General features: G+C 37.6%; 1 protein-coding gene across 1 annotated transcript; it reads left to right on the top strand.

The window, feature by feature from the left end:
* The first annotated feature begins 618 nt into the window (after window positions 1-618).
* Window positions 619-19,901, top strand: LOC103022551 (anoctamin-5). The gene is made up of 20 exons (XM_022667099.2): window positions 619-810; window positions 2,898-2,929; window positions 3,833-3,913; window positions 4,431-4,502; window positions 5,300-5,584; window positions 6,045-6,164; window positions 6,274-6,389; window positions 8,071-8,205; window positions 8,906-9,011; window positions 9,119-9,179; window positions 10,943-11,094; window positions 13,630-13,704; window positions 13,874-14,090; window positions 14,399-14,571; window positions 15,192-15,289; window positions 15,897-16,021; window positions 16,119-16,324; window positions 17,520-17,719; window positions 17,847-17,952; window positions 19,190-19,901. Exons 1-20 carry the CDS (start codon window positions 735-737, stop codon window positions 19,331-19,333), a joined length of 2,580 nt encoding a protein of 859 aa, XP_022522820.2. The 5' UTR covers window positions 619-734; the 3' UTR covers window positions 19,334-19,901.
* Window positions 19,902-20,534: the final 633 nt, after the last annotated feature.

The following is a 20,534-nucleotide window of genomic DNA, read 5'->3' as shown; positions in this document are numbered from 1 at the left end:
TATTCCATATTGCCTAGTATTTTCTAATAGTCCATACAGTAGTTTTTTTTTTATGATAGTCTATGGGCTATTGACTAGTATTTTTAAAGTCTAATCAATAGGGGTTTTATTAGTATATTTAATAGTATATTTAATTGGCTCTATTGGCTATTGACTAGTATTTTTTAAGAATCTTTTGGCGATTGAATAGTATTTTTAATAATAGCATGTTCAATTTTGACATATTTTTAAATAGTCTATTGGTTGCTCACTAGTATTTTTAAAGTCTAATCAATAAGGTTTTCATAAAAGTCCATTGGCTACTGACTAGAATATTTGTATAATTGTATATTCATTGTTGACTAGTATTTTTACTATTGACTATTGATGATTATATGATTTTATAATAGTCAACTGAGTAGTGTTGTTTAAATAGTCTATTGAATAGAGTTTTTTTTTTATTTTAAATATTAGTATTTTTGTCATCCTTTCTTTCTATTTGGATCATGTGTGCATCATTAAGCAGTAAAGTAAACTTTAAGAATAGCACATGAGTGATATATGGTGTGGTTTTAGTATAGGAAGTGTTTCAGACAGCTTTACCACAGCAGGGGGATTTCCTGAGTGAGAGAGCGGGGCTGGAGCTTGCAGCAGCAGCAGCAGCAGCAGCATGGACTGAATGAATGCTTGATGTCATGAGCTCTGCCTGCTAATAAAGAAAATTAGATTCAGAAATCTAGGAGTATTCAGTGAAAATGGAGAGGAGAGCTGGAGAAATGGAAAATGCTACTCTGATAGAGATGAACAGTGTGGTGAATTCACACGGAGAAGGTAGGTTAAAAACATCTGTTTATATTAAGAGATTGATACACTGTTTTGAAACAGGCTGCTGTATGATACCTGTCAAGTTTTAGATTTAAAAATAAGGGATATTTTCCTCTGTCCGCTTAAAGCCGTCCCATCAGCCCAACGAAGGTTCAGTATCCCTTACATTTTAAGACAGGTTTACAAAAAATCTGAAATAACCACATGTGAACCACTTACACACTACAATTATCAGAATCTGAAATGTTGTGGACATTCCTACACATGTCATTCTTTTAATACAGCCAAATTAAAAATCCTTTTCTAGATATAAAAAAAAGTTAAGATTTCATGTCTTTTTTGCCATAATGCACTCTTTTATATTATATAATTATTTATTTAATAGATTTAAAATTTAACAAAGGGTGCACAAATTCTGCAAAATGACTGTAGGTGACCTAAAATAGCATTATGAGCTTTTACTAAAAGGACATGGACCACATATAATCCATCAAAAAATTAATCCTAAGTGGCCTACACAATTAATATTTTTTAATTAATACTTCTTTCTTTTGATCACTCCTGATCAGTTCAGTTAATTTCGGTCCTCTCCACATTTCTAGTTAAACTCAGTCACAAGCTGTAATATTTTTATTTTAAAAGGTTTAATCTGTGTGTTTATTTCGGTTTATTTTTAAGCCGCTATAAGAAAAATCTCATCACAGTTTACATGATTAGCCTACCGTTACCTTTCTTTAAGAAAAATCGCTGTATATCCAGATATGTTTTAACATCAGCAGCTCCGACTTGCTGCGACGGGGGGGGGGGGGGGGGGGGGGGGGGGGGGCTTCCCCGCACTGATCCTCCTTAGCAAGCTGACTGGATGTTTCTCCTGAAAGGCGGGACTTTCTCCTTGAACCGGCTCCACGATTGGTTAAGAGACACAGAGCGGTCAGTGCCCTGTCTCCTCAATAATATATATTTTTAAATCTTAATATAAAACGGGACATTTACGGGCAAATACTAATACGGCAGGACGGCGGGGAAGAGGAGTAAAATACGGTAGTTTCCCCGCCAAAACGGGAGACTTGACAGGTATGTGTTAACTAGATTAGATTAATCAATAAATAGAATGGAATACAGTCGGGCTGGTGTTGGAGAGAAGCCCACTATAGTTAGGATAGATCGATAGATAGATAGATAGATGGATGGATGGATGGATGGATGGATGGATGGATGGATGGATGGATAGATAGATAGATAGATAGATAGATAGATAGATAGATAGATAGATAGATAGATAGATAGATAGATAGATAGATAGATAGATGGCTTTTTAACACCGGTAAAGTGTGTGCTTGGCTTGGCTCATATCCCCAAACAGTGTCTGAAAGTTTTAAGTCTGCTATTTTGCTATTTAGGGAGTGGTTTCCTCCTCTTTGATCTCATTGTCTTGAACACAATACATTTCCATACAATTTATTTAAGACTAGACTTAATCAATGACTAGTGGATGTTTTTTTTTTTTTTTTCATATAATCTCAATCTGAAATGTATGGAAGCCCATTTCCGCCACCTGAAGAAAAAAAAACGTCCTCAACTAAGTCATAATTATGAGATAGAAAAGTCATAATTATGGGATAGTAAGTCATAATTATGAGATAGTAAGTCATAATTATGAGATAGAAAAGTCATAATTATGGGATAGTAAGTCATAATTATGAGATAGTAAGTCATAATTATGAGATAGTAAGTAGACTTAGTATCTCATAATTATGACTTTATCTCATTATGACTTACTATCTCATAATTATGACTTACTGACAAAACTGAAAGCAAAACCTTCAGCGCAGCAGAGTGACACTCCAGAAACGACATGATACATAAATACTTATCTCTTTCATACAATGTAAGCTTGTGATGTCCAACCAGCTGTAAAATACACAGTACCAGTCAAATGTGTTTTTTTTTTCCCAGTATTGCAGTATTTTAAAGTGTTCTGTGTTAAACATATGGTAGTGTAAAGTGTTTGAATATCTGACTGTTCTGAAGTGTTTTGTAAAGTCTGACTCTAATTGCTTCCCTCCTTCACACAATATAATGGTCCATCTCAGACAGAGAAACACCACACCCAATCCATCAGGAGGTAAGTGTCCTCTTCACACCAAGCTAATAACAAAGCTGTGGTTTTAAATGTTATTACAGAGAGGCATGAGTAATAGGGTTGGGAAATGTGGTCCTAAAAACAATATCACAGTATTTCAGGGCAATAACAACTAATATTAATATTAATCAAATAATATAACTAATATTTTGTTGGGCCGCTTTTAGCTTGATTGCAGCACGCCTTCACTGGGGCGTTGTTTCAGTAAGCTTCTGCAAAGTCATAAGATTTATTTTAATCCAGTGTCGCATTAATTTTTCACCAAGATCTTGCATTGACTGACAGAGCTTTCTGCAGCACATGCCAAAGATTCCCAATGAGGTTAAGGTCTGGACTCTGTGGTGAACTCTCTCTCAATCCATGTGTGAAAATGATGATCTCAGGCTCCCTGAACCCTGAACTCTTTCATAATTCCAGCCCCATGAATCCTGGCATTGTTATCTTGGAATATGTCCGTATCATCAGGGAAGAAAAAATCCATTGATGGAATAACCTGGTCTATATTCAGTATATTCAGGTAGTCAGCTGACCTCATTCTTTCAGCACATGTTGCTGAACCTAAACCTGCAGACCAACTGCAGCATCAACTAACCCCACATCATTTACTTACTTAAATCCAGGATGCAACTGTTTTTTTTTTTTTTTTAGCTGGGCAGTGTATAATATAGTAATACATATTTTTTGTGTGATGGTCACATGGCTTTATCTTGATTTTTATTTCAGTTTTTTTTTTCAGTTGTCAGATATATTGTCTTTTGTGACCTGATGCACAGTATACTATTTGAGATGGTGCTTTACATTGTCTAGTATTGGTAAATCTATATTTTGTGTAACCTCAAACTTTGCCCTCGTTTTTATTTGACTTTTTTTGGTACGCTGGAGCAGAACAAAAACTCTGTGTACGGTGAACCTCGCATTGATTTTGTCCTGTCCTACGTGGACGACGATGATGGAGGCAAGAAAGCGGTATGTACCTAACAATGTTAAAAAAAAAAAACATTCGTTTTCTTATGGGGGTGGGAATCTAAGTATGCGATGCAATTGTGAAATGAATATCAATGCATCTTGATGCATTTACTTTTCTTCTATACAGGATTTTTATTTCCTCATTATATGACTCCAAAGTACTTTTATAGTAAAGTACTTGTAATGATTAACAATTAATTCCTCTTTACTAATTACTTCTAATTGCTAAAACACAATTTTGTAAACTAGGGTGGTTTACATCATAAATACATCAAATACCTTAAATATTTGCAGAGACACATACATGCATAAATTGGCCAATTAGCTCATGTTGTATTAATTTGAATGGCAGTGTTTTTTTATATGGATTTGATTAGCAATTGAAAAAATGTAATAGGCTATTTGACACTATATCTATATCTATTTAATAAATGTTGTTATTTCAATTAATCAAATGTATCAGTGTAATGAATATGTGTGCATGTGTGTGTGTGTGTGTGTGTGTGTCTGTGTGCAGGAGCAGAGAAAACTGTTTGAAGACAATCTTAGGAAGAAATATAATTTGCAGCTGGAGCACGAGTATAAATCGGTGAGATCATGAAGGTGCACTTTTTAAAGCTCTCAGTTCCTTGTTTTAAATGTCAGAGACTCAGAAATTAGAAGCTAATTTAAGCTTGTAAATGGTGTAAAAATAGAGATTTTACACCATTTTTATGCCCCTATCACTAGCATTGCAAGCCTGTTGGAATGTATCAGAATCGAGTCGCTGCGCTTTCCTCCGAGCGCGCTGTGATGCTACATGTCAATGCTGCATCAGCAGCAGCTGGAAAAGAGGAGGTGGCTGACTTCACATGTGTCGAAGGAGGCGTGTGCGGGTCTTCACCCTCCTTGCGTTGTGGGATCACTAGTGATAGAGAATATAGAGATGTGGACAATTGACCACATAAATTAGGGAGAAAATGGGAGAGAATTAGAAATAAAAATACAAAAGCAGTTAGCTTTGCAGGTTTGCCATTAGTTAGCAGTAGGCTTCATAATAAGGATCCTCAAGCTAGTTTGTATTAATGAAAAGACATGTACTACCAAATTATAAAGTAAAACCAGTTTTTGTATTTTATTTGCACTATTTTGTTTTATTTAGACTTTATCTTGTAAACCTTTGTTTATTTGTCACTGCAGTTTTTGAAAAAAATAGGCACAGGAAAAATTTTTAATGCAGCTGCTCAACATAATCAGGTGAGAAAATGTTCTTGGGCTAGAGACACAAAAATGCCTCAGAGAAATTTGTCTTACATTAAAACATTGGAATTAAGAATGATTGATTGGTTTTAAAAATAAATATGGAAATTTTGGAATTTCTCCATTTTACATTTTTTATCTCTAAAGGAATCACCTGACTGCAAGACCCACTTCCTGAAGATCCACGCCCCCTGGGAAGTCCTGGCCCACTATGCAGACAAGCTGAAGATCAAGGTCCCTTTCGGGAAAAGTGAAACCAAACAGGGAAAGGGAAAAGAGTGCCTGGATTGCCTGAAGCGGCACTTATATCCTCCGTCTGAAATAATCAAGCCTGAACGATATTACACTGCGCCTTTCGACAACTCAAAATCTGACTCCTTACTTATTGAAGACAAGGAAACTTTCTTTCACCCCTCCACCCGAAACAGGATTGTAAGTGTGAACTAGAGGCACTGTGCAGAAACTCTATACAGTCTGCCCAACCTGAACACAAACGAGATACAGAATAAAACTACACATTTTTAATAATAGTCCCTTTAAAACAACCTTAATGACATCAATAAGTAAATCATCGCTAAACAAAATTACTTTAACTTTTTGAGCCAGGGGGAGGGGGGGTCACTGTAAGAAACCTATTTGTTTCCCCCATTTCTCAGATTGCAGTTGTGTTTAAAGAGGAAATCTTAAAGTTGGTATACAGTAATTTGACAAGAACTGTCAGTCAATTTGAAAAATATATAATTTGAAAAAAAAATATATATACGCAATTATAAACGCAAATTATATGCAAATGTCAGTGAATTAGAACTTTAACGTGAACTGGATTTGGATGAAAGTGATCTTGATCTTATTTTGATTAAATATTGGTGTACTTTTTACGCTGCACTTTCAGGTGTACTACATCCTCACTCGCTGTCCATACTACCAGGGTGATCAAGTTAATAAGAATAAGACTGGGATTAAGAGACTGCTGAGCAACGGGACCTATACATCAGCATACCCGCTCCATGATGTAAGAGCTGCCACCTCAAAGAGCTTCTTTAATTTTGCTCCTTTTTTGTTTTTCTGTTTTTGAGATCTGTTCCTGAAATCTCCTGTTTTGCTGCTGTTTTGCTCTGTAGTGTCTGTGTTTGAAGAAAGCAGAGCAGGTTCTGTGTGAGAGTGACAGAGATCTTCTCTATAAGCACTGGGCTCGCTTCCGCTGCTTCTACAAAAAGCAACCGCTCGACCTAATCAGGTGAGTTCATGAATAACTTTTTTCTATTTTTGCTGAACATCAACAATTCATTCAAACAGATCCAATCAGTATTTTTTCTGTGTGTCTAAAATCTGCACACATATTGGCTAACAGTGAAAAAACAAGCTACTCACGCTTTCCTTTAGTATCAAATTAATGCACGTTTCATTTTGTTAAGTTAAATATGCTCTTTTTCACTGGCTCGCTGCAGCTATACCCTTTTTGGTTATGTGAATCATTGTGAATTTGTAAATTCTGCCACATTTTGATAACAGAGACCTCAACAAACTAATGAGATAACTAATGTTAGCAGCAAACTAACTAACATTAACTAATGTTATTGGGGAGAGCACTGACCATAGCAACAAGCTAGCTAGCCTTAGCATCAAGCTAGCTAACACATTATGTTACCGGATAGAAAACTAAAGCTAGTGACAAGCTAGCTAACCTTAGCATCAAGCTAGCTAACACATTAATATTAACGTATAGAAAACTAAAGCTAGTGACAAGCTAGCTAACCTTAGCGATGAGCTAGCTAACCTCAGAAACAAGCTAGCTAACACACTAATGTTACAGGGTAGAGAACCAGAGCTAGCAATGAACTATTTAACTTCAGCAACAAGATTAGCTAACACACTAATGTTACTGGGGAGAGAACTAAAGCTCGAGATGAGCTAGCTAACCTCAGCAACAAGCTAGCTAACACACTAATGTTACAGGGTAGAGAACCAAAGCTAGCAATAAACTAGCTAACACACTAATGTTACCGGGGAGACAACTACAGCTAGCGACAAGCTAGCTAACCTTAGCAGTGAGCTAGCTAACCTCAGCAACAAGCTAGCCAACACACTAATGTCACCAGGTAGAGAACCAAAGCTAGCAACGCTCTAGCTAACCTTAGTGATGTGCTAGCTAACCTCAGCAACAAGCTAGCAAACACACTAATGTTACCTGGTAGAGAACTAAAGCTAGCAACAAACTAGCTAACCTTAGCGACGAGCTAGCTAACCTCAGCAACAAACTAGCTAACACACTAATGTTACCGGGGAGAGAACTAAAGCTAGCAACAGGCTATTTAACCTTAGTGATGTGCTAGCTAACCTCAGCAACAAGCTAGCTAACACACTAATGTTACCGGGTAGAGAAACAAAGCTAGCAACAAGCTACCTAACTTTAGCGACAAGCTAGCTTTCCTTAGTAATACGCTAGCTAACCTTAGTGATCTGCTAGCCATCCTTAGCGACGAGCTAGCTAACCTTAGTGATGTGGTAGGCTGCTAGCTAACCTAAGTGATGAGCTCTTTCAACGTTGTCACCCTCCTCAGGTGTTTGAGGACAATTTTTTAAATATAAATTAATTGAATTTGATTCAGTTGACTTCATGTGGTGACTTCTGATTAAGTTTTAGGGGAGACACACATACAGAGAAGATACTAATGTTTTTATTTTTATATCTTAATCTGGTCTTGGTCTTGGTTTTTCCCGGTCTTGGTCTTGACTACACTACAGGTGAGAAAACGTTCTGGGGTTCTAATTATTTTAAATGCATTTTATTTAAACTTATAAAACAGCTTAATACAGAGTAGAAATTATCATATCAAAAACCTTGGTGAGGTGGTAAGGTTTCACACAGCTACTCTCTGCGGTTTTCTAAATGTCATTTCCTGTTTTGCACGTTACAGGAAGTATTATGGTGAGAAGATTGGTATCTACTTTGCCTGGTTGGGCTTCTACACAGAGATGCTGTTCTTTGCTGCTGTGGTGGGTGTCATCTGCTTCGCCTATGGTCTACACACCTACGATGACAACATCACAAGGTTAACTTCATTCTGTTTGTTTGCCATGCGTCTCATGAAATTAACAGAAAATGCCTCTGTCTTAAAAGTACTCAAGTATGGACAAATCAGTGTTACTATACATCTACTTTTATAAAGGATGTCCACTTAAAGGAGAAATCTGGTGTGAACTGGTCCTGGGGTGTAGTGAAACATGATAACAAGTACAAATTTTGTAGAATAGTTCACCTCCTTTCACCCCCAGTATTCCCAAATACAGCACTTTTAGCCGTTGCTCCCAACAAGCTTACAATAATAGTGATTTCTTTGCTTTGCCCATGCAAAGAATTGTTTTTTTCTTTTTACAACAAAGCTCAAACAAGCTAAAAGTAGCTGTACACTTCATTGGCAGAATTCTGAGGGTCCTGTCATTTAAAACAAGGCACTGAAAAATTTAAAGGTATACAGGTAGTTTATTAAGCAGGTAGATATAATTTCATATTTCAGTTCCAGTGTCAGAAAAATGAATTACACCATGAATATTCAGCCATTATATTGTAATTATACAGTATATGTAGCATAAAATAAAAATATTGTTTAGCACAATTATACGTGGCACAGTCTAATATATCCAAACTAATATAGTGTCAGGAAAAAGCCTAGCAAAGTCAATCAGTATAATAAAATGACCTTTGCTTTCTTCTGGAGATCTAAGCTACATTTCATTTCCCTTCTTCCCCAGTAAGGAGGTCTGTGACCCTGATATTGGTGGGAAAATTGTGATGTGCCCTCTGTGTGATAAAATGTGCTCCTTCTGGAAGCTCAACTTGACATGTCTCTCATCCAGAGTGAGTTTGATATATATCAAAAGAATCATACGACAATGACCAAACCACCTTACCTCTTGAATATGGGTGGGCTTTAAATGATGTCATGTCTCTTTCTCTTTCAACAGACAATCCATCTGTTTGACAATGCAGGAACTGTGTTTTTTGCCGTTTTTATGGGAATCTGGGGTGAGTTCTATTAGTTAAAACACTAATAATAACACAAACACTAACTGTTAACTGCTGCTGGGTGTACATTACAGCAACTGGAAATGCCAAGCTATCTTAATAATGTGTTGCTCTCAGGAGAACAGGTCAATAAATGAGTTAGCTCAGGCAAAACTTATTTAGTAAATGTTTGTCAGACTTTAATTTTCCTCGCGGGCTGCAAACTGAATTTTGAGTAATTGCTTAATTTTAAAGCAGAGCATGCCCAGCAGATCTCAAGTGATTTTTTTTTAAATAGCGCATGATGAGAATCTTAATTAGAGGGTTTGGAGAACTCCCCTTCTCTCTCAGTAGTAAAATGACTGATGCACATGCAGTTACTGTGTATCACCCCTGTGTCTTCAGTCATAGAGGCAAATGCAGTTGGGTTTAAAGCTCACCTTCCGCGAAAATCCGATTTTTCTTGTTTTTTGTGGAATACAGTAGGTCTCTCCGAGTTGAATGTGTACACCTGCACATTAAACTGTTTTGCAGCCCCCATTGTCTGCAGGAGCTAAGCAAAGAAATCCCCCCTCCCCCCCTCCGAAAAACGGGTGAATTTTGAATTATCTTTCTGCCTACGTAGGCAGAAACTCACAGACCAGCCCACCTTGGCTCGAGAAACTCCCAGAGGCGGAGCTGAAGCGACGCAACATCACCGCTCATCAGTTAGGAGGTGGGAGGCAGTGAGCGGCAGAGCGGTGGAGGGGCGTTGCAGTGCTCCTAGCCAATCAGAGGAGAGATATTTGCATGCTGTTTGCATGTATGAATATTCATGAGCAAAGCTGGAATCCGGTCATTTTGGACACACCCCTAAAACAGTCCATTAAAAAAGAGCTATACAGAGACACCTGAGCACTTTTTTTTTTACAAAAACGGCTCACATGTCATTCATTCATACTAGAGACCACAACTAGACATTTTAAAATGAAAGAAAAAACGACGGAAGGTGAGCTTTAACATCAATAAATAATTAAATATTTAAATATGTTAATTGTTTTACCAAATTGGACCACAACACCCTCCAATAATTCACTCTTCTTACAGATCCTGGTGACTCATTAGCAGTTGATTTAGTGAGATTACTTTTCATTCATGTTAAAATATGGATTCATCTCATAACTTGCTCACATTCTCTTGCTTTACTGTTTAAGCTGTATTAGCACTACACTAGTATTCATTTCTTTCTTTATCTGAAATAACTCATGTTTAATTCAAAACTTTTATCCATCCATCCATCCATCCATCCATCCATCCATCCATCCATCCATCCAGGGGTCTGGTTTGCGAGGCAGCAGCCTAAGAAAAGATGCCCAGACCTTCTCCCCAGCTACATTTTCCAGCTCCTCTGGGGGGACACCAAGTCCACTTGCTCCTCCAAACGATCAACCTCACAACTCCATCCTCCCCTTACTCGTGAACAAGATCTCGAGATACTTAAACTTCTTCACTTGGGCCAACAACTCATTTTTTACACGGAGAGGGCACTCCACCCTTTTACGTCAGCTAATTAAAGCATTTTAATTTAAAAAGCTACCCTTAAATGTTATAATAAACTAAAAAAGGCTATAATTTGTTAGACAGACATAACTACACAATTTTTGTCTCTCTTTCAAAAATACAGAAAAGTACCAGCATTAAAATTAGCATCATGATTAACCACAAAATATTGTTGTTTTTTGCTAGAGTATTTCATGTATATATAAAGATATATATATATAACTCCAGCTCTCTGCCTCCTGCAGTGACTCTGTTTCTGGAGTTTTGGAAGCGGAGGCAGGCCAGGCTGAAGTATGAATGGGATCTGGTGGATTTTAATGAAGAGGAGCAGCTGCTTCAGATAAGACCAGAGTTTGAGTTGAAGTGTACTGAAAAACGTAAAAACCCCATCACAGAGGTGCTTTGTTCAGTTATGTTAAATTGTTTCATTTGGTTGCTATGCCAGTTGCTAGTATGTGGATGATTGGGTATTCCATGTAGATGCTAGTGTATTCAATGTGGATGCTAGGGTACTTCATGTGGATGATTGGGTATTCTATGTGAATGCTAGGGTATTCCATGTGGATGCTAGTGTATTCTGTGTGGATGCTAGGGTATTTCATGTGGATGATTGGGTATTCTATGTGGTTGCTAGGGTATTCCATGTGGATGCTAGGGTATTCCATGTGGATGATTGGGTATTCTATGTGGATGCTAGGGTATTTCATGTGGATGATTGGGTATTCTATGTGGTTGCTAGTGTATTCCATGTGGATGCTAGGGTATTCTATGTGGATGCTAGGGTATTTCATTTATATGGTAGGGTATTCCATGTATACGATTGGGTATTCCATGTGGATGATTGGGTATTCCATGTGGATGCTAGGGTATTCCATGTGGATGCTAAGGTATTCAATGTGGATGCTAGGGTATTCCATGTGGATGATTGAGTATTCCATGTGGATGTTAGGGTATTCAATGTGGATGCTAGGGTATTCCATGTGGATGCTAGGGTATTTCATGTGGATGATTAGGTATTCTATGTGGATGCTAGTGTATTCCATGTGGATGATTGGGTATTCCATGTGGATGCTAGGGTATTCCATGTGGATGCTAGGGTATTCAATGTGGATGCTAGGGTATTCCATTTGGATGATTGAGTATTCCATGTGGATGTTAGGGTATTCAATGTGGATGCTAGGGTATTCCATGTGGATGCTAGGGTATTCAATGTGGATGCTAGGGTATTCCATGTGGATGATTGAGTATTCCATGTGGATGTTAGGGTATTCAATGTGGATGCTAGGGTATTCCATGTGGATGCTAGGGTATTTCATGTGGATGATTAGGTATTCTATGTGGATGCTAGTGTATTCAATGTGGATGATTGGGTATTCCATGTGGATGCTAGGGTATTCCATGTGGATGCTAGGGTATTCAATGTGGATGCTAGGGTATTCCATTTGGATGATTGAGTATTCCATGTGGATGTTAGGGTATTCCATGTGGATGCTAGGGTATTCCATGTGGATGCTAGGGTATTCAATGTGGATGCTAGGGTATTCCATGTGGATGATTGGGTATTCTATGTGGATGCTAGTGTATTCCATGTGGATGAATGGGTATTTTATATGGATGCTAGAGTATTCCATGTAGATTATTGGGTATTCCATGTGGATGATTGGATATTCCATGTAGATTATTGGGTATTCCATGTGTATGATTGGGTATTCCATGTGGATGCTAGTGTATTCCATGTGGATGATTGGGTATTCCATGTGGATGCTAGGGTATTCAATGTGGATGCTAGGGTATTCCATGTGGATGATTGAGTATTCCATGTGGATGTTAGGGTATTCAATGTGGATGCTAGGGTATTCCATGTGGATGCTAGGGTATTCAATGTGGATGTTAGGGTATTCCATGTGGATGCTAGGGTATTCAATGTGGATGCTAGGGTATTCCATGTGGATGTTAGGGTATTCCATGTGGATGATTGAGTATTCCATGTGGATGTTAGGGTATTCAATGTGGATGCTAGGGTATTCTATGTGGATGATTGGGTATTCTATGTGGATGCTAGTGTATTCCATGTGGATGAATGGGTATTTTATATGGATGCTAGAGTATTCCATGTAGATTATTGGGTATTCCATGTGGATGATTGGATATTCCGTGTAGATTATTGGGTATTCCATTTGTATGATTGGGTATTCCATGTGGATGCTAGGGTATTCCATGTGGATGATTGGGTATTCCATGTGGATGCTAGGGTATTCCATGTGGATGCTAGGGTATTCAATGTGGATGCTAGGGTATTCCATGTGGATGATTGAGTATTCCATGTGGATGTTAGGGTATTCAATGTGGATGCTAGGGTATTCCATGTGGATGCTAGGGTATTCAATGTGGATGTTAGGGTATTCAATGTGGATGCTAGGGTATTCCATGTGGATGATTGAGTATTCCATGTGGATGTTAGGGTATTCCATGTGGATGATTGAGTATTCCATGTGGATGTTAGGGTATTCAATGTGGATGCTAGGGTATTCTATGTGGATGATTGGGTATTCTATGTGGATGCTAGTGTATTCCATGTGGATGAATGGGTATTTTATATGGATGCTAGAGTATTCCATGTAGATTATTGGGTATTCCATGTGGATGATTGGGTATTCCATGTGGATGATTGGGTATTCCATGTGGATGATTGGGTATTCCATGTGGATGATTGGGTATTCCATGTGAATGATTGGGTGTTACCAGTAAATTTTATTGTTATGCCGTGTAAAGGGTGAACAACCCTTTGGGTCAATTCATTCCTAAAAATAAATGATCAAAATGCTTTATGAAAACACCTGCTTGAGTAAATTACTGATTTTCCAGAGCAGAATGTTCTGGTTGCACAAAAAATGTAATATACCAATAATGCATATGCTTTGAATAATAACAGGAAGAGGAACCGTATCTTCCCATTAAAGAAAAATGTCCACGCCTCTTTGTCTCTGGAGCTACAGTCCTGTTCTGGGTAAGTTACATCACCACCAGCACCCTGTAGATAAAAAAAATAGCTCCTTAAAGGTACAAAGTAATTAAAGTATTGAGGATCAGGCATGTCATCTTCTAGCATCAAACCTTACTTTATTAAATTTAAAAAATGCAACTAATTGTAGTATCTTCATCTCTCTGTTCCTAAGACCTGTCTGGTCGTGGCCTGTATTATAGGAGTGATAGCATACAGGTTAGCAGTGTACGCCACCTTCGCCGGACGTATAAAGAACATGATCCAGCTACTGGAGTCTGTGGTCAGCCCACAACAGACAACTGCCGTCACTGCGTCCCTCATCAACTTTGCCATCATCCTCATCCTCAACTTCCTCTATGGGCACGTGGCTATCTGGATCACAGATATGGGTATGATGCACCTTACTACTATGTTCAGTATTGATTTTCATTCAATCATTTATTAATACTATAATTATGTTACGTGGAAAAGACAGTCCTCCAAACTACTACTAGAGCAATTGGACCCCAATTGTGAATATCAAATATGTTTAATTCATTTTATTATGTTTATGTTGTACACTGGATTTGTATCATTTCCGTTTATTGACTGGACCTAAAGAGCTTAAATAGCAAAAATAAAGAGGAAATATTAGTGTGTTATTCTAAAACTTTTGACCAATAGTATATTTCTCTGTTTTCTCTGATTTTTCCCACAGAAATTCCTAAAACCCACTCAGAATATGAGAACAGTCTGACCACGAAGATGTTCATGTTCCAGTTTGTGAACTACTACTCCTCCTGCTTCTATGTTGCCTTCTTTAAAGGCAAGTTTGTGGGTTATCCAGGCGAGTATACCTACATGTTCGGAGGTCATCTGAGAAATGAGGAGGTGAGATTACTGCTTTTTAGTGTGTTGCCACTTATTGTACTGCACACAGTCTATTTTGGCGCAGTAATATAATTATTTTAAAAAGTACTATTTACTATGAGGCTTTAAGGGTATTTTTGTATATATGTTTATATTTGTAGTTTAATTGCATTATTTTAATTTTTACATTATTATTATTTTATACAAAATCTGAGTTTTGTTTATACTGATTGTTTAAAACTGTTATACTAAATCAAGCTTTACAGCTTATAACACTGAAATTGTCACAAAAATACCCTGACATATTGTGGGGGATTTAAAACCACATCACCCACCCCAACTATCTAGCCAGCTGTACATGTCTTAGACATTTGTAATGTGATATAAAAAATGACACCCTTTTATTTCATTATGACAAAATACATAATATTAATATAATAAATAATATAATATTTTTTAATGTTTGGTAGCAGGACATTCTACACTGTACACTACACCGACATGCCAAAACAAATTTTTAAAGAGAATAATAACAAATCCTATGGAAGCTAAAGAATGCTGCACTGACCTGCATTGAATGTGATTCATTCCTGTTCATCTCATATTTTCACATTAATTTAAGCATGTTTGTCTAATTGCAGTGCGCTCCAGAAGGCTGTCTAATAGAGCTCACCACTCAGCTGGGGATTATTATGTCAGGAAAGCAACTGGTGGCCAACATCCAGGAGATCGTACTGCCGTGAGTACAAATCTAAATGTATACAGCCTTGCTTTCACCCATACAACATCAGTATAAGAGATACAGAGGCAGATGAGTCTTAGATTAGAGATGTGCTGCTCTCCTCCTCTCACCACTCTTTGTATCTGCTCTCCTTACATTTTTATCCCACGTCTATATTATAAAAGAAACATAGTTTAATACTGATGCCTAGACAAGGTGAGACATTACTGATAGAGATTTAGTCATAGGTTGCCAGGTCTGTATAGAACTCTCAAGGGGGGTTGCCAGTTGAATACAGAACCCTCATTGGGAGGAGAGAAGTTGTTGGGTTTATGGTAAAACCAGCTGCTGTACTTGCATACTGTTTTATATTTTCCTGCATATGATAAATCATATACCATTCATAATCAAAGTAAAACTTAATTGACATCCATTACAAGGCAATTACTTACAAAATATTAAAGTTAAGTTTTGCATTTTGTGAGTTTCGATCATAAATTTCAACTTTGAATTAAAAAAAAAAATATATATATATATATATAGATAACATTTTGTCTCGTCTCATCTTGTGAATTTTCTCATACAAATTTAAACTGCCTAATCTGATTTTTGTTACTAATGGCAGGTTATTGAAAAACTGGTGGACCAACAGAAAGAGGAGGGGCCATTCAGGGTCTAGCCAATGGGAGCAGGACCATGCCTTAAAAAGCTTAAGCCAATTTGGTCTCTTCGATGAGTACCTGGAGATGGGTATGAATTCACTATTTACTATTTCACTGTATCATGACCACACTGTATAAGATGTCGATGTTTTATTGATTTATTTATTACTATAATTTTTTAACAGTGATTCAGTTTGGCTTCATCACGCTCTTCGTGGCCTCGTTTCCTCTGGCTCCTCTCCTCGCTCTCTTTAATAACATACTGGAGGTGAGGCTGGATGCGTGGAAATTCACCACACAGCTTCAGCGGCCTGTGGCGATACGCGCACGCAACATCGGGGCCTGGAACGAAATTCTAAATGTGGTGGCGGTCTTGTCAGTTATCACAAATGTGAGTATCAGAACCCTGTGTAGAGAGTATGTGCTGTACAGTAATGCTATAATACTGTCATAGTTAACAAAGTAACCTCCTAATCGTCATTTCTACTTTATGCTTAATATTTATACCTGCTTATATAGTAGGGCTTTTTTAAGATTAATATTGAGTATTCTAAAGTTTTTTTGTGTGTATGTGCTTCTTTATGAGGTAAAAACTCTGTCATAGCGATTTATCAGAATTAGAGTATTAGTGTTGCACAGACATTTTAGGGCATCAAATTATTTGCTAGAAATTGCCAAAATAGCAATAGCAATAGCACTTTTCAGGCAAAATACAAAAATACAAGTAGAAAAGGTGGCAAAATAATGTTAACCCTGTTAACCCTGTTACACACTTCTACCTACATCTGCATTTTTTCGACTATAAGGCGCACCATCTTACAGGGCGCATCAGTAAATGTAATTTTTAATACATAAGTGGCACTGGATTATATTAAGCGACACTAGTAAGGAACAAGGGTGTCGCCATATTGTTAATCTACACAGATTTCTCTCCTGTAAACTGTTTATTTGCTTAGATTTCCAATGTTTTTAACCGCCGTGGTTGGCAGCAGCGCTTAGTGCTAAAAAATGTTTTAACACGGTTAATACCCAAACTACAGTCTGATTTACTCACCTCTGAAATAAGGAAGAACTAGCACTGTGATTAGTGGCTAACGCTAATGCTGCTGCACCCAGACTTAGTGCTGGAGAAACTTCACTGAAAACTCACCCTTATAACTCTGTACTTCAGCAAATTGGCTTTGCTGCTCCTTAATACCTGACTGGTAGATTTCATACATAAGGTGCACCAGATTATAAGGCACACTGATGATCTTTGGTAAAATTGAAATATTTTAACTGCACTATATAGGGCAAAAATTACAGTAAAGTCAGACACAGAAGCTCTAAATCTGTTGCTGACACTGAGGTGTTTAAAAACTCCAGCAGCACTGCTGTATCTGGTCCACTGTTACCAGCACAACACACACTAACACTAACACCATACCAGTGTCACTGCAGTGCTGAGAATAAAGGTCCACCACCCAAACAATAGCTGCTCTGTGCTGGTAGTGTAGGGTGAAGCAAACACAAGGTAGAAATTAACCTGTTCTAACCTGTGTAGCAATTCTAAACTTATATAACCTGTCACTCATCTGTCCTCGCAGGCCTTCATCATGGCGTTCACCTCAGAAATGATCCCTCGGCTGGTCTACCTCTATGCCTACCACCCTGGGGAAGAGGCCACGATGGCGGGCTACATCAGCAACAGCCTCTCTGTGTATGAAATCAGTGATCTAAGAGCAAAAAACTTATCACACTTTGATGCAAACCCTACGTTGTTCAGTGCCAACATCACAAAATGCAGGTGTGTTTGTGAGTGAGTGTAAGAGAGGGCGAGAGACATAAAGTTACTTTGTGATCTTAACAAAATGAAAACAGCCAACAGGCATGTAATTTTATCTTTATTTATTTATTTATTTAATCTGTTGTAGATATCGAGACTACCGCTACCCACCAGGCCACCCCCAGGAATACAAACACACCATGCAGTTCTGGCATATACTAGCAGCTAGACTGGCGTTTATCATCATCATGGAGGTGAGCACAGTGAACAGTTATCAATGCAGGATTTTCAATCAAATGTGTTTCCTGATGTGCTTTTAACTGCTTGTATGGTGGTAACAGCGTATGTTGCAGTGTGTGTTCTACTGTTTTTAGATTTCACTGCTCTGATTGGACCAAAAGTAAACTTTTTTTTAGTCAGATTTTGTAATTGAGTCCTGTTTTTTCACTTATTTTCAATAATCTACTGCATGGATTTAACTGAATAGTGAACAATTAAAGTGATCTTGCACTTTTTATGATTAGCTGTTAATAGTGAATAAATGTCTATATTATAATGACCCACATAAGAAGACCTTAAAGAATGAATTAAGAAAATCTTACTGAAATATTTCAGACTTTCTTAGGAAAGGCACTTCCAATCACAGTGTAAATAAATTCAACTGACAGCTGTTAGAAACAGTCCAGAAATAAATGCACTGCATCCTATTAGCACTGAGCTAATCTTCACATATAATTAGTTTTGCTATAAGTATATGAACACTCCTTCAATAAGTATGTCTACAGTTTTACACAGTTGAAATAGGCCTGCTAATAGCTATTCCAGCCTCTAGGTTTGGGAATTTACAGGCTATAAACTATCACAGCTAGTTTTTGTTGATTTTTGTTTTATTTGTTTAAAACAACCAAAACAACTTTTTTATTTAATATAATTAATGTTCTCCTGTTTTTCTCCCAATTTATCTGGCCAGTTGTCCGCTCTAAATAGCTGCTAGTCCTATCACTAGTGACAAGGAGGGTAAAGACTAGCACACACCTCCTCTGATACAAGTAAAGTCAGACTCCGCCTCTTTTCCAGAGTAGCATCACAGTGTGCTCGGAGGAAAGCGCAGAGACTCGGTTCTGATTCATCAGCTCACAGACACCTTTTTGCTGATTGACAATACTCTAGGAGTGATGAGGTTAAAAAGCACCATCTACCCACCCAGAGAGAGCAAGGCCAATTGTGCTCTCTCAGGGCTCTGGCAGCTGATGGCCAGCTGCATTACCAAGATTCAAACCAGCGATCTCCCAGTAATAGTGGAAGCACTTTAGTCTGCTGGACCACCCGGAGCTCTTGCTTACAGTTTCACAAAATATTGCAATATATATTAAATTGTAACCTTTGTACTGTGATACAAAAAAAATATTGCCAGTATCCTACGTTCTTGTCAATACACAACCCTAATGCTAATGCTAAAATGCTACATTTGTTTTTTCTTTCTCTTTTCAGCACATTGTGTTTGTGGTGAAGTTCCTGGTGGCGTATCTGATTCCTGATGTGCCTTCAGACGTGAGGGACCGGATAAGGTTTGAGCAATACCTGGTACAGAACCGCCTGGTGAATGAGGAGCTAAAAATGATCAAGAGTTCCTAACTGTGGTCTAATCATCTGCTGCACTTCATGCGCCTGATTATAGGCAGGTGATGTAGTAATAAATGTGTGATGTCCTGATTTTTCCTCACAGAAAAAAATGCATTTCTTTTTATTTACCATTTCTCACATTTTCTCACATTTCTCACATTTCTTCTTTTTTTACTTTTCTATATTAATATTAAATATATTTTAAAAATATTTAATGTTTTGTTTTTGTATTGTCAATGTTTTTCTACATTGTAAATGAATCGTGAAGTAATCTAGACTATGAAGGAACACATAAAGAATCATGTAGTAACTTAAAAGTGCAAAACAAACCAAAATACTCTGTGAAGAAGCATTTAGGTGCTCTTATCTGGGGAGCTGTTAACTTGTGCTTTCTGTGGCTGGTTATTCTGTGCAACAGAGGGAACTCTTGCTCTTCCTTTTCTGCGGCGGTCCAGATGATATGGTTAATTAGGGAGTCTGAAGGTAAAGGACAGGGTGCTGGGGGGTCTGTGTGACATACTTTTTGGGTTAATATGCATTTCAGTACAAATGTGCCAAAATTAAACCAAAATTTGGAGAACTGGCGTGGGTGTATTTTTCTATTCGGCCACTAGAGGTCGACGTTTGCTTACTTTTCAAAAGCTTTAACTACCTGTCCAAAAGTATCCGGACACTCCTGCTAATTGGTGAAGGTGGGGTTTAAGGTGCTCGTTTTGTAGACACGTGTTCACTCCGTCCATGGAAGATTAGGACGATGAAAAAACATAGAAGGATCTCTTCTGAATCCATGATGATGAACCATGTTAATTAGAGACATGTATGAGTGTAAAGAACAATTTATAAAGGTCTAAATAACTAAGCACTAGGTAACGTTATTTTTAACGTAAGTTATAATAATTATTATTGTATCTGTTATTTTTAATTTCCTTTTACACTTTTGTGCAGTGACAGTGAGTCCAGGTTGTTTAATGCACACAAATTTATTATAAAAAAAAAACACGAGGAATAATGAAAAGATGTAGGTCAGCGCATGCGCAGTGCCTGACGGAAGCACGTATCGACGGGTAACAGAACTCAACACAACACCGGTTCTTCAACAGCAACGCTAGTAGGACAATATAAAGCCCCTGATAACAAAGAACATTGAGTAAACGTTAACTTTTAAACAACCAGTATCAAACATTGCCGCCAGGCTTCAGTTCGTGTTCAATTC

The sequence above is a fragment of the Astyanax mexicanus genome, chromosome 23, assembly GCF_023375975.1.
Source record: "Astyanax mexicanus isolate ESR-SI-001 chromosome 23, AstMex3_surface, whole genome shotgun sequence".
Classification (NCBI taxonomy): Eukaryota; Metazoa; Chordata; class Actinopteri; order Characiformes; family Acestrorhamphidae; genus Astyanax; species Astyanax mexicanus.
This window is presented reverse-complemented; position numbering and strand designations above follow the sequence as displayed.

Excerpts from the sequence above, each read along its gene's own strand:
- LOC103022551 (XM_022667099.2), top strand. The coding sequence starts at position 735 with ATGGAGAGGAGAGCTGGAGAAATGGAAAATGCTACTCTGATAGAGATG. Across the intron at positions 14,091-14,398 it reads TATCTGGATCACAGATATGG|AAATTCCTAAAACCCACTCA; the intron begins GTATGATGCACC and ends TTTTTCCCACAG. Across the intron at positions 17,720-17,846 it reads GCCAACATCACAAAATGCAG|ATATCGAGACTACCGCTACC; the intron begins GTGTGTTTGTGA and ends AATCTGTTGTAG.